Raw genomic sequence first — 15,369 nt, 5'->3', positions numbered from 1 at the left:
TGCTTTAGAAGTGAAAACTAACAGAAATCTATTTTGCTTTGACTTTCAAGCTCTTTCAGAATTGTATCTCTCTGATATATATGCAAACTGTAGAATGGTATGGCTTGGAGACAATAAGAGTATTTATTTGGGAACTGCACTATTTATTTGAGTAATTGGGCTAGTTTAACATACACCCACTAGATATATCATGTTACTGGATACTCCAGGGACTTGGACGATACACAGGAGGACAGGGAACAGCTTTCCTTTTAGCTCTCCAGGACATTATAATTAGAATCATGGAATCATAGAATCACCAAGGTTGGAAAAGACCTTCAAGATCATCCAGTCCAACCGTTCACCTATTCCCAGTAGCTCCCACTAAACCATGTCCCTCAACACAACATCCAGTCTTTCCTTGAACACCCCCAGGCTCGGTGACTCCACCACCTCCCTGGGCAGTCCATTCCAGTGCCTGACCACTCTTTCTGAAAAGTAATATTTCCTGATGTCCAGCCTGAATCTCCCCTGCCGTAGCTTGAAGCCATTCCCTCTGGTCCTATCCCTAATGACACAAGAGAAGAGGCCGACCCCCAGCTCACTACAACCTCCCTTCAGGAAGTTATAGAGAGCAATGAGGTCTCCCCTGAGCCTCCTCTTCTCCAGGCTGAACATTCCCAGCTCCTTCAGCCTCTCCTCATATGGCCTGTGTTCCAGACCCCTCACCAGCTTTGTTGCCCTCCTTTGAACACGTTCCAGGGCCTCAATATCTTTCTTGCAGTGAGGGGCATGTTAATGTTATTTTTAACTGTAGTGGGACCTGTGTTTAGTATTGTTCATCTCTTCTCTCAACTTGAGAAATGGTGGTGAGGCACACTAGACCATTTGAACTGCCTCAGCACAATCAACATTTTCAGCTGTATCAAAGCCACAAAGCACTACTCCATCATGCAAACTCATTCTCTCAGTCAGTACTTTATTTTTATTTTGCCTTTTTCTCTTTTCTTAATGATACATTTTCACCCATGCCTCTTTTTCAATCCATAAGGCTGTACTGTGCTTTCTTGCTTTCATACTGTTTTGCCCTGCTTCCCTCAGGTTTCCATGTTAGTTCTCCAGCTCCGCCCTCAGACCCTGGAGTTTGATATGAGTAGTTATGGCTATCTGCACAAGCAGCTCCTCCAGGATCACACTCTGAAAGAGCTCTAAAAGCCTCACAAGAGTCTTGGCTAGTCCCACAAGCACACTGTGGGATGATACTCTTCCTTCTCCCCAGAGAGCTACCTTAACAATCTCCAACTAGCTAGACACTTTCATATACAGACTGGGATCTGTCTTTTCCAAGCCAAGGTAATTTATCATCATCTGCCATAAGGTCTATCCTTGACTTACTCTCTAGGATTAAAATCACATTTGTGGCAAAAGGTTTTTCATCTAGCCCAAAGGAGAGGTTACAGACTTCTGTAAGTCTAGGATATGATAATAGAGGACATAACATTTCATTCATGGAATTTTATTATCAGAACTCAACATCTCTATTGTTCTTTCTTTCAGACATTTCCAGCTCCAGTCGTTTTGTGGGTGGATGGTTTTTTGGTTTTTTTTTTCGTTTGTTTGTTTTTTTCTACACTGCTACCATCTAACATGAATAATCTTAAAATCGCTTCAGGTACGTCTATTTTCTGGCTTTTTAACCCCAAGTTATCTATTTGTTTAACAATACCATCAAGAAGCACCTGCAGTTCTGTCTTTTGTTCTCTTCTTTTTTTTAGACTCGAAATGGTGGTTTGACTCAGTTCAAAGACAGTGGGCAAGATTCATCTGAACAAATTTAGTATCTGACACCTGAGATGGTCAACCTGGCCACCTTCAGCAACACAGACATTAGAAGAGTCTTGTGACTTCTCTAACTTAGCGTGGATGTTTAAAATTAGTCTGTTTGTCTTCAGGGCAACTGTACTCCCCTTCTAACTGAAGAGCACTGAAGAAATTAGATGTTGACCTCACTACAAAACAAGGAGATTAGATGCACATTCTACCAAAGAAAGACATGGAAGAGGTTACTCTTCAACATCAGATGTCAGAGTAGATGATTCTGAAGCCATCTTTTTGTGCTTTCCATAGCCACTAAATAGCACACAAAGCTTCCTAACATCTTTACAGAATGCTCCTACATGTAATTTTTTCACTGGCCTACCACAAATGGCAAGTTGCAAAGATATTGTGCAAGAAAAGATGTTATTTCAGTGAAGCAGGAAAAATATAACACAAAGAACTGGTAAAATTATGTTGTGTGCAGTTGAAAAAAAAAACACAAAACCCACAAAAATTTGAATTTATAGATTGTCCTTGGACTCACTCTGTTTTCACATGAGAGAGCATTAGTCTCGTTTTTCCATCTGGTATTGAGACATTACCTTATTCCACACGTCCTATATTCTACGAATAAAGACATGATCTAGAAAAGGCATGACATTAATGATTGCTTTTACAGTAATAAGCAAATTATCCTTCTCACCTTTCTATACACTCCTTCACAATAGCAAAATTTCCATCTCCTATAGTCCTTCCAACTTTATATCGTTCTGCTATCGATGCTGGAACCTGGAAACCTTCCTCCAACACTTCTGAAAGAATCATTAGTACATTTTTATTGTTAGTGAAGGAAACACAGATGTTGCACATAACATACGTTTTAAGGCTACAGTTTAGGAGCCTGGAAACCATTCAGAGTCAGTATCTCACTTACTGTACAGTGAAACCATGCTGCTGACATTGTATATACTCAACAGGTTTCACACAGATACAGTAAGGAAAAATAAGACTTCTGGGGGCTCAAACATACCACCATTCCAATGTTACATAGTTTACCATTCCCCATGCCCCCAGGACAAAACCAAAATTGTATTTTTTTAATTATGAAAAGGCCTCTGTGAACTGCACAAGCGCAGACCAGCCTCCAAAAAGGTTTGGAACTCCTTGACACAGCATGATTAAATATATGTACCAAAGAAGTCCAACACTCAAGCACTTATTTTATTACATCCTGTAAACTGAGACATCCATAAAACTCCTCATGTGCTAAGTGCTAGTTCTTCCCCTCCCCCAATATTAAATATTTAGGTTTTAAACAAATGTTCTCAATAATACTACCTCACATGCAACCTGGGCACCAGATGTTTAGGTAAAATTGCATTACACAGTGCCTGAGCATAAGAAAAGTTTGTAGTTTCATGTGTTTTAGTGCTCATTCATGTACTATTATTTTAAAATGTATTTGAAATAGCGTGTTACAAATACCTAACATGCCTCTAAAAGCTGGCAGTAAATTGCAGCTGATACAAGCTACTATATAAATACCACAATGTACAAAAAAAAAAAAAACAACTCAGAAATGTGACTTGAATTTACATTCCTGAAGCCTTTTAACTATGTATTTTTCTGTTGTTTGTTCCAGTTTAGTACTAAAAGTGAATGTCATACGGGGGCTGAGTTTGCTCACAGGCAGTATGAAGACTTACTGTCAGACAACACCATACACACTTGTAAGTGCATGTGAACTGGCAATACTAGAGCATCCACTGTGCCTCATCCAGCTTGGTCAAAGCTCTAAGGGACCGGCCATTGCTCAGCAAAGGCCCAGGATCACCATATGCTCTTTAGAACAATGACAGATGAGACAAAAGCAAAGTGAAAGAAGCCAGTCAGCACTGTGTCACCTGCAGAACTAGAGTATCCTGTACCAGAAACACCTCTGAACAGGGATGTTCAGATCAGATGTGGTCTGGAGTGAACCTGAACTGCTGTCAAGGCTGACAAGCCTCCTAACTGGGAGTCATCCAGCCTGTGATGCTCCCACTTTCTCCGGCAGGAAGGATGACTCATTTCCTACACAGCTGCTGTTATCACTACATTGACTGCTTTGAAATGTCAGCCTTCAAATGTTACCTTCTGCAGGTCCATCATTTTCATCCATAGAGCTGCAAACTTTGGTGGATGCTAATGAGGTAGAGGAGCCACTGTGTTGGGAGCTCTGGAAATGGAGAGACACAAATGAAAACAAATGATTGTTAAGGAGCACCGATACCCACAGCGTGTCCCAGGTGTTCTGTATGTAAAGTATCCATTCACTTTTGCAGAGTGATATGCAGATATTTGTCCAGTTTTTCCACTGAAATTACACTTTGGTGCCCCATTGAAGTGTAGGCCTCCCCAATTCATTCTGTGTGGCAATGCTTTTGTGTTGATCGTCAGATTCTCCCTACTCTACACACATTTTTTTGTGGGGAAAACTGAGGAGCTGTGTGCCCTCTGCAGGCAGGGAAGTGTTTTATCAGCAATCATTAACCTAGCAAGCACCAAAGAACAAACATCTGTTTCAACTGAAGCTGGCTTTTTTTTACAGGAACAATTTCTCATTTTGCAAATCCCTTTCTGCTGAAGTCCTCTCTAATCGTGTTCTAGAAAGGAAAAATCATTACAAAAATTTATGGAGAAAATAAAATATATTATATATTATATATATAAAATAAAATGTAATATATATTATAATGTTTGATTTTCTGAAAATAAAGTGATTGGATATAGTCATCTTGAGGCATGAGTCTGCGTGTTGGTGTTAAGCCTTTGTGCACTGAGTGTCTAAGTTTGCTATACAACTAATGGGGGGAGGAAGGTCTCTTCTGCCTCCAGGTGATCTCGACCCCCCGGCTGGATGACAGAAAAACAGCAGGCAGCATCACACGAGGGAAGCTCTTTCCGTCCATCAGTTACTACAACATCTAGCTATGTAACTCAGGAAGACTGCTTCATCACATATCTGGATGGATGAAACTATACACAGACACAAGATGGACTTGATGTAACCCTAATTTTTACCCTGTACTGCATAACAATCACAAATATTACCACAGTCCTTTAAAGCTAAAGAAAAAAGAAGCATTTCTTAGGTGCTTGTGTTGCAAATTGAGTTAGAAATATTTAGGGGATTTCCAAGGCTAAAACTTTCTTGGGTTCACACAGTTTGTGTGCTGAAAGATTACAGAGCACTGCACTCTATTACACAAACCGTAGCCTGTACCACATGCAGCTAACGCCACAGAACAGCGTCTAGGTTTGCAGGGTATCTAAATGCCCAAATCAGAGTGTCAATCCACTTTACAAACGTAACACAGCTCCTTCAGACCCATTCCATAAGCTGTTGCAGAGCACAGCAGACAACTGCGGCAAGAACAACTAACTGCAGCAGCTGAGTAATTTGCAGAGCACAGAGCCAGGGTGAATGAGTTAGCAGTGCTAGAAGCTGGCCAGTGTGCTGAGATCATTTGAAAAGACTTACTTCTAATTTCTCCCGCACTAGATTAAGGTCAGATGATTTAGACAAAGGCTGGACTCAGCCTATTTTTCACTAAGTAATCCTCAGAGCTTGCGCAGCCCATCTACTAAAAGATTCTTGGCCTGTTTTTCTTTTTTTTCTTTTTTTTTTTTTTTAACTTTTAATCAAGCCCAGCTCCTTCTTTTCATCCATCCAAGCACTTCTTCTGACCTTTGACTGGAATCAAAAATTGCATTAATCACTTTTTGGACTACTTCTGCTTCCTCCTGACAACAGACTGGTTTTATGCAGTTCACTAAGACACAGCAGCCCTCGTCTCATGATTAGGACATGTTTACGTCTGTGATATTCCTGCGTTAAATTCCACCACACATCTCAGTTACAACTTACCTCTGGTTCATTTTTGAATAAATGAGCAGATGAGGATCAAGGAAGCAGGAAAATGCTATGAACTCTCAGATTTGGAGAAGTCACACTCGAACTTCATTGTTTCTATACACGTAATCACAGAGAATTGTTTACTTTACACTCCTGCTTGTAAAATTAGCAGAAGAAACATGTTTTTTCTACTCATTTTGCTGTTTCAGTTTGCTTTCATAGACCAGACATCCAATTTCTTACTTCTTTTTTCCACTCCACAGCATTTTCCTAAAGGAATTACAATGTTCAGTATTTGTTGCATACACAATCAGGAATGAAACTTGACATTTAAAGGGTACCACACAAAAGATTCTCAAAGCATTCTATTCAGATTCTGCATTTTAAATGGTGAAATCACATTTTCCAGTCGATGTTAGGTTCAGCACTGCTGCCTCTACCCCTCTGCAGCTTTCTTTGGCAATTTGATGTTTCCTTACAGATTCTCATATCCAATGTTCTGTTTTATAAGAATGGGAGATGTTAAAACCTGGACATAACTTGGTGGCCACATTTTCCCAGAACAGGCACCTACAGAGAGCCAGATTTCTATTTGGGGACCTAATTTCTCAAGGATCCTCACGCTCTGGTTTAGCTGAGAATTGCAACTGCAGTCCTTCTGCATTGAGATTCCTTCTAGCGCCCATTTCAGCAGAGCACTTCAGCAAGTGTTGTGCTTGCAACAAACACTCTTAATGGCCTATACACAAATGAAATAATTAAACACACTTCGAGGTATCTTAGCTATAGCTTCCTAAATATGTGCTTAGCCCACATTTAGCAAACATGCGTTCAAGGAAAATTTAAAGAAAATAAATCATCAGTATGAGATCAGTTCTTAAGTATACCCCTATTCCTTTTTCTTTTTTTTTTAATTGTTATTGATGCTATGTTTGCATCACTCCATTAGGGTGGGTATGCTAAAATGACAGAACTGAGTGCATGCACTCTACCACTGGTCTGCAAACAAAGCACACAGCACCTTTAGTGGGAGCTGTGTGCAAGCACAAGTGTGTGAGCAGCACAGCCCACCCATAGCAAGGGCACAGCAGCTAAGGCAGCACATAAATATACACACTGGGTTTCTGAAACTTCATTTTTAAACTAAGTGAAAAACATACAGAAAGCATATATTTTATTACCTTTGCTGAACCCCTCCTATTAAAACAACAGATGAAAAGAAAGCATGAACTGTACATTTGCATACACTCAGCAGTGTACTCGTGGACCTTTCACAATTAAAAGAGACGTTGAGAGGTATACGTGACACACAAGTATTTTAGTCTTTATTCAGCCCCCTGGAACAACACAAAGGCACTTATTTATTTATCTTTACTTAAGCTAGAAGGACATTTCGTTTATTTAGACTTTAATTAGCTCGTTGTTCTCACAAGCTGAAAGCCCTCCGGGTCCAGCAATCCTTGTGGGTCTTGGTGTTCCTTCCAGTTGGCTTGCCAATCGTGCGGCAGTCTGTCGTACATGCTGCTGCTCTCACAGCTGTGGACCCCATTAGGGATATTACAGATGGGGGGAAAAAACAAACTCTAGGCAATGGTATAATCTCTTCAACACACAGACCTTAATGCAATTAGCTGTTTTAATTTTAAGACATGCTGAGGTGCTTGAAATGTCATCGCTTTTACACAGATTTAAAGGGGTGCATTTGCACAGGTTGCCAGCACATGCTCAGTTTTATGGCACACCTCCATAAAAGCGATGGCATAAAAAAATCAGGTCTTTGGTGTAAGGATTTCAGATCCTATTCGGGTTTATATAACAGATGGCCAACACACCACACATCTCATTGATGTGAATGGAAACATTAGAGCTCTAGAGTTTCATCCATGTCTCCCTGGGAGATTTATTTAGCAACTGTTTTGTGAATAGCTTGTATCTCAGTGGAAACTGTGCTAAATCCATGAAAAAAGGCAGTAAAATAAATGTTATTGCAATTTTTCTCTCCCCATACTCACCTTTGTCCTAAATTAATCTCAAAACCACATTTCAGCTCAACAGCAGGAATCATTCTTGTGGACTATCAGAATCAGCAATTACAAAAGGAAACTTAAACAAGCATGCCTAAGGAAGTTTGATTATGCAATTCAGATTCCTGAATCTTAAAAACCAAACACTGCATTATATTTTCCAAACCTCTCAAAACCTTTATTAGCACATATGGAGCCTACAAGCTCTCCCAACAATAGATTCCTTTGTATTTTCACGGCACGAAGGAAGCATCTGGATGAAATGTGAGTAACAGAAATTCACACAGGTGTAAAGCTTCATTTGGAACTCATGCAGAGTTATGCTCTTTTAGTAATGACATTAATGAAGATTAAAATTAGTAAAAAATGTCTACATTCAGGAATGAGGCCCAGGCTAAGGGAATTATTGATGTGTTTAAACAGCGCTTCCTAAGTTTTTCCCTATTCCCAAGAACTCTATAGAATTAAAAAAACCTGGGAAGAGAAAAAGCCATGTGTGTCAGTATGCTTAAGCTAAAAGTTCAAATCAGTAAGGATAAATAAAATCAAAGACAAAAAAACAAAAAGCAGCTGAGCAACCAAGCTCACCTCTTTTGGAACCCATCCTAGTGTTCAGTCAGGTTATCAATAGACTTTGCAAGGCAGCTGTCATGAATTCCTGACACAGGCAGCTCCTTAGCCTAAGATCATCATGGCTAACAGTAAAATAAAGACAGCAGTACAGAGCAGGTAGGACTTTAGACTACCCACATTCCTGTAATATGCAGCTGTGGTAAGCAAAAAGTAACACAACAAACCAGTACCTCCCCAGAATACAAAAGATTAAACAGAGTTAAGTTGGTGCAGAAAAACATCCGGATATAAATTTTGAGAGACAAACTCAGTTTTTTTTACTGGTTGATTCAAGGAGAAGGAAAGGGTTACAATGAAATTCTAGCATCTCCCAACTCTACCCAGCAAAAAATGTTTCTGATTTTCCTTTGTTTAATTGCTTACATTTTTTGGCCAGCCAGTTGAGAGGGGGAAAAAAGTTTTCATGTAATCACTGCAGGGCTAGCAAAAAAAATTCTTCGTGGAGAAACATCAAATCCTCAATCTTCTTGCTGAAAGATGAGAAGCCAATGGAATTCCTTATATAGTAAGAAAAATGACGAAACGGTTTTCTTTGCAAATTGAGATGCTGCACTAAACTGACACACAAGATCCACATTAATTTGTGAACTGCTTCATCTGGAAAGGAACATTTAAAAAATATACACTAATTTGCTACTTATCCACAGTTCTATATCCGGCACTGTACTGATAGACAGTTGATTTAAAAGAGATCTTACATAGGAAAATGATAACTTTTTCACTTATGCAATTCAGGATTTACGCAGCTTGCAAAAGCAATAAATGTGAACAGCCAAATTAATAATCACTCATGAGCTCGTTTCTCTTCTTCAAGGGATTGAGGGACCAGGAGTTCTCTATTTGGTATTTGGAGGTAAACTTGCATCTAACCTCTGATAGTTCCTAACAGCTGCTTTCAAAGTGAAGCTGTAATTCAGACTGTAGGCTCGCTCAAGCTTTGGTATTCTCAAGAAAAAAAAAAAAAGATGATCTAAAAACAAGGTATGTATCATATTCAGGTATTGGAAGTTGATCCAGAATTCTTGAGTCCATACTGTCGTTAATATGAAAGTTCCGTGTGCTGCAGTGCAATGTGAAGGATTACTTTTTCCCTTTCTAAAGCTCTACATAGGTACAATTTCCCACTTGAAAATACTACAAAAATTCAAATCGCAGTCAAAAGGAGGTTCTTATTTTTTTGCACTTAATCAAGGACACAGCACAATCACCACTTTTTTCTTTTCTTTTTTTTGGTAACTGAAGCATATTCTGAAAACTCTCCTGATATTCTTAACTGTTACTTGATAAGACAGAAACTTGTTTGCTTCCAGTATTCCTCCCTTCTATGGCGCTTTTTCCTTTCTGTGTCTGTATGACTTTTTTGGCAGACTTATTTAATAGTAAGCAGGAGGGTTTCAGAAGTAGAATTTGTATTGGGCCCACAGATCCCTCACGGAGAGTGTCTGGATGTCATTGGCAGATTGGCAGGACAACGTGTCAGAAATTGTAAGATCTCTTCCACTGCCCCCACCAAACAAAATTTATTAACATTTTAAATAAATGAATATATATATATATATAAACATGTAAGTATATATATTTTAAAGAGTGGGAAGCTGCATCAACAAAGCAAGGAACTTATATTAATCACAGTGAGTGTGTTTCAGTACTCTTAGCTTTTTACAGGCCTATTTTTGTATTACTTAGAGGAGTGCTCATACAGCTCAGCTGTCAGCAGGAGCTGGTGCCCTGTTTTGGATACAGTATGCTGGTTTCCCACTTAATACTTCAAACCTAACCCCACCACATTCACGCAAACTTACCCATACACAATTCAAAGCAGATACATTTACTGTCTCCAAAAGACCCACTAAAAAAAATTTCTTCCTTGAAGGATCTCTTACATCTACATGCCAGGGCCCAGAGTTTGTTATTTAAAAAAGCACCAAATGTGTCTACCATTAAAAGGAACCCATCAGAATGCATGAATCCCATATGCTTAGACTATTTGAACTGTCAGATGGGCAACGCCAATCCAATATGAACGTGCAAAACCAAGGGTAAGCCTTTTTTTAAAGCCTGTTAATCATGTTTCCAAAATAAACTCACTGAGCAGAGTGTATTTTTTAAATATATTTATTACATCACTTACAATAATCTACAGTAATGTTAAATCTAGCGAAACAACCAATTGCAACCGGGATGACATGGTCAAATATGAAACACAAGTACAACACAGTATGATGAAACAATGGCACAAAAGTGAAGGTGACTTTTTTCTGCTGTTATTATATGAAATAAAACATTCATCCGCATTTATTTTTGCAAGTTTTACCTTTTTTTTTTTTTTTCTTGCTGATAAATCAACAGCTATCTTTTTGGTTTCCTGCATCACATCAATACAAAAAAATGGTATATTTTCAAAAGCAAATATCCAAGCACTTTTCTTAAAAAAAATAATTGTAGGCATAACTTTGTAAAATCTTAAGCTTATGTTGGAAATGTGCCAGTATTTACAAGATCATAGTGCAACTAACAAAACAAAGAGACCTTAGCACAAACATTGGTAGCTCCTCTTTCACTACAGCTCAAATCCCAAAACACTGTATTGCAGGGCAAACCACAAACTATTTACCTCATATAACATCAGACAACAAGTACACGCTGAAAACAATATATCTTTTTTCCATACTTTACTGTTGAGGGTTAATTTAAGCAAATTTGAATATAATGAACATGCAGGAATACAGACACTTAAAATCCATACAAATGTGTATGCGTGCACTGTGTGTGTTTTTAACCCTTCTATAAACTGTGCGTACACAACCCATGTATCTACATAGCCACTGACTTCGGTGGGGAGATAGGGCACCCAAAAAATCAGGTGCACTGTCAAACAGGCAAAAGAAGCCAGCCCAAAGGTGGCTCACTATGGCAAACACAGCTCAGAATGACAGTTGTTGAACAGAGGCATTTGCCCGGGAGGCATCCCACTCATTTCAGAAGAGTGCAATAATCATTGCTTGCTTTCATCCACTGTAAAACCACTGCTGGCTGAGTAACATAAGGTTATTTTTCTCTTTATCATTCAAGAGGTGCAAGATCTCATGCCATCACTAACGGATGAACTGAAAGTGAAGATTAAACTAAGAGCAATCTTGCAGTAGGCTGCAAACCACGAACTGGATACAAGATAGCACAGACAACATTAATCCAAGCATTCATCAGGTGATGAGGTAATTTAGCACCACAACAATTTTTTGTCCATCTACAACTTTTGACAGAACTAGCAATTTGGGTTGATCAGATGTTCTCTTCTCTATGACTGCTAATTCATTTTAACTTTTAGAGTCCAAAAACATTTTCCGTAACATACCGAACTACATAAAGTTCACATTGCTGGGTGAAATACAAAGCTGCAAAGGCAAACAATATTTTTTATTTCAGTTTTTAAGCCCCCAAAAATCTCAACCTATGTGTTTTTCAAGGAGATTTAATATGATGTATCCCTTCTTACAATACACATTCATATTCACAATTTTAATTCCTCAGAGTTTTCATGTTACAGACTGTGAAAATGGCTTTAAGGGAAAATAACCAAATATAATGCGCTGTCCCTGAATTATTTTAGAAATTGAAAAGCAATTTTCACAGTGGATAGTGAATGTTAACCATTTCACTGATTTCAACAACAGCAACAAAAAGCAAATAATATTGTACACTTAATTACACTGCAGAACAGTGCAGCTCACAAGGAGACAAAGGTCTGACCTTGTCCAAATAATGCCATTTCAACTTCATGATTAATGTTTTGTCTGTGTGTATATACTTTGTGCATAAGTTCTTATCCTTCCCACCTTGAAGTGCATCACGTTTTTGCCATCAGCTCAAAACAGAGCGGAACCAAGCCCTTGTTTGTACATGAGATCTCTTAACATTGTTGAGAATTCCTAAGGGGAACTGCTCAGCGTGGACAGATCGGTACAGCTCCATCGCCTTCGACAGAGCTGAAGCGATTCCCACCAGATGAACAACTTCCCATCATATATTTTCCCCAAACATTAATTCAAACAAGTCACAAACATGACATAACTGTGCATCAACTTGAAAGCCGTTAGTCTACGTATCTGTGTGTGTGTGCACAGATGTACATGTACACACACACATTCTGTGCTTCACATATGAACTGTTTGTTGCATAAAAGAGAAAGAAAAGAGGTTACAAATAATCCAGAAAGTTGCAGAAAGCATTAGGGAAATAATCACAAGTATTCAAAAAGCTCAAAGGGAAGCAAAGCATTCACAAGCTATACAAGGCTCTTTAGCTACATCATAATCACCTGATAGTAGGCACAAATAATGCAGCGTACAGAGAACTATAAGGTTCAAACACTATAAAGTTACTTGAGCTATTCTTTTATTTAATGCAGCTGATAAAATCTAGGGACAAACTAAAACCTGTGCTGCTGCAAGCAGAACTACAGCATCATGAAACAATTTCAGTTTCACCAATAAACTGAAACCTCCTGGTCTTGCTCAAAAGAAACATTTCATTTCTGCTCATGTATAATGGGAATTACATTCCACACAAAAGGGATCTCAAAGCCTATAAACAGTGTACCTTTTCAATCTCTATGGGACTTTCATTCCTTAAATGAAATATTAATGATATGTATTGCCCCTGAATAGCCCCTTAATACAAGTCATATGTTGAAATGATTAAATGCAATGGACTAGTGTAGTCTTTGCAAGAGTCCTGATGGAAAACTTGCTACGATAACAATTACTGATATAAGGCCCATTTTTCTTTTCCACAGCTAGGCAAAGCCACGCCATTCCCATTTGCTGGCAATCTGGGCTCTTTAAGCAGAACAAACATTCTTAATAAACTGCCTTGAGCAGCAGTAGTCTATAAGGAAGAGGAGAGGAAAAATAAAATTCCTGGAATTTATTTTCTTTCCAGGAAAAAGCAATTTGCAAGAAGTCAGTAAGTATTTTGTTCAGTCTAGAGGAGTTCTTCGAGCTTTTGGAAGCTGATCCCAATGCACCTCAACACTATGCAGGTTTCTTGGGATGAAGTAATACATTTCACTAAGACATTCCCTCATAACAGGCAAAAAATGCAAGTAACTTCACAGCTGTGAATGTTTTCAGGAGAACAGGACAGCCCTATGTCGGAGTATGTGAGGGAGACTGTTCCTATTGCTGGTTTTAAATCTGAACTCTGAAGCAGGAATGGCAAAATATGCATTTCAAAATGGAATGATCTAACTGCTTCAGCAAACCTACCAGAGCAATGACTGTCTCTCCAGGTGATACTGGAACCAAGTACTGAAAACAGAGAAGGTAAGTTTTGTATTCTGCTGCCCTTTCATTTATTTTTTGTAAATGTTCTCCGTAAAGAAGACGGATAATGATACAGTGAAGCCACAATGTCACATGCCAACATTTCCCAGATGCTGAATTTTGCTATTTCACTGTATTTAAAAGTTGGCATGTGGCAGCTAACCACTTTATTCCAATAAGTACATTTTCCTGCTTTCAAAATATATTAAATCATCGCTAAGTAGATCAAAAATATAATCTCTATAGATTTTTGCTGAGGACCAAAATAACACTAATTTCTAATTCTTAAATCATTGGTAATTAAGGTACTAAAAGGAAATGTGTAAAACAGTAAAAGTGTGTCATCACTACACTTTAGGCTTAAGTACAACAGATAAATACTAATGTTAATATGCAACATACAATGAGAAATATTGCTATTATGTAAACGAAAGTAGCTGACTAAATATCTCACGATAAAGCAGCAGAAAACAAATAAAATTAGTAGATATTTGTTAAGCATCTGGTTATAATGCATGACCTACTTTAACACTAAAGGAGTTTTGCATATTCATGCTGTACAAAATGACCACCTCTAGAAATGATGCAAACAGAGAAATGAGGTCGATAGGAGGATGATTTACAGTACCACAATTTCTGTATGCTTTCATTTTAAAATGACATCAACGTCTTACTGCAGCAAATGAAGGACAGAAAATGTTCTTGTCCTTAACATAAGTGAAAATAATCAGTAGTTTCTCAGGCAAAATGTGCTTTACCAAAAGGTGTCATCATGTGTGTCACACTGCGCTGGTAACCTGTTGGCCCACAGATTTCCTCTTTAGAAACGTGTCCACGTTTACTTGCAACAGCAGGATGATCAGCATTAGCAGCCCTTGTAAGGGAAAACATTCACATTGCCTGTGACCACTTTACACTGCTTCAACACTGCTTTGAAAGCATCTACTTTCTGTTCTGTGGGCACAAAGGATTTCTTCCCCTTCTTTTCACATAGCCAAAAAGACTAAACTTGGAAAGGAATGAGATTGAAGTGTTCCAAATGTTTGCATTGAGAACAGAGAGTGTGGTACAAGCAGCTTAATGTGGCAGCTTTCTCTTTTCTGCATTTTACCCACTCACTGGTAAAAGCAAAGCGTTTGTTAGCTGTTCATATCAAAACGAATAAAGTTACCTATGTTAAAAACAGAACATATAATCAGTACCTCAGATGCTAAAAAGAGTGCTATTCATAAATGTGCCCACTACGGATTTGTGCGTTATATTCACCTTATACAATCTTCACTGCTTACAGTGTGCATAATGCTGTTTTCTATTTGATGGACACATTCAATGGCTCATTCATTACAAATTCTTGCATTAAAATGCAGTGGTAAAGCCAAAAATACCCCCGCATACTAGAATTAATTTGGCCCGACGTTTTTAATATTAAATATGCAAAACTCTTTTGTGTGATTCACTATCACTGTAAATTAGCAGCTATTCTCTTTAAAAATGTTAAACCTTCACCAAATCACAAACCATAAACATTGTTCCATTTTCTCTTTTACACTGAGTCTCCTACTGAATCCAAATCATCCGAGGAGAGTGGGCGATACAGGTCCTGTAAGATGAAGTGCAGTATAGATTTGTTTATTGTGCTTGATTTGTTGCACTGTAACTGTTTTACAATCTTTTTGATACTGTGGACCAGAAG

General features: G+C 38.4%; 1 protein-coding gene across 5 annotated transcripts in view; it reads right to left on the bottom strand.

Annotated features, from left to right (window-relative positions):
* Positions 1 to 15,369, bottom strand: part of DCLK1 (doublecortin like kinase 1) — a 233,272-nt gene that overhangs the window by 43,755 nt on the left and 174,148 nt on the right. For 4 of the 5 annotated variants that reach the window (XM_048948495.1, XM_048948485.1, XM_048948515.1 and 1 more), the window contains 2 exons: positions 3,931 to 4,015; positions 2,501 to 2,609 (listed from right to left, as the gene is read on the bottom strand). In XM_048948495.1, the coding sequence (XP_048804452.1) occupies positions 2,501 to 2,609; positions 3,931 to 4,015 (194 nt within the window). Of the gene's footprint in view, positions 1 to 2,500; positions 2,610 to 3,930; positions 4,016 to 10,398; positions 15,277 to 15,369 lie in introns of those variants that run through there. The other variant, XM_048948525.1, reaches the window with a different exon arrangement.

The sequence above is a fragment of the Lagopus muta genome, chromosome 1, assembly GCF_023343835.1.
Source record: "Lagopus muta isolate bLagMut1 chromosome 1, bLagMut1 primary, whole genome shotgun sequence".
Taxonomy (NCBI): Eukaryota; Metazoa; Chordata; class Aves; order Galliformes; family Phasianidae; genus Lagopus; species Lagopus muta.
This window is presented reverse-complemented; position numbering and strand designations above follow the sequence as displayed.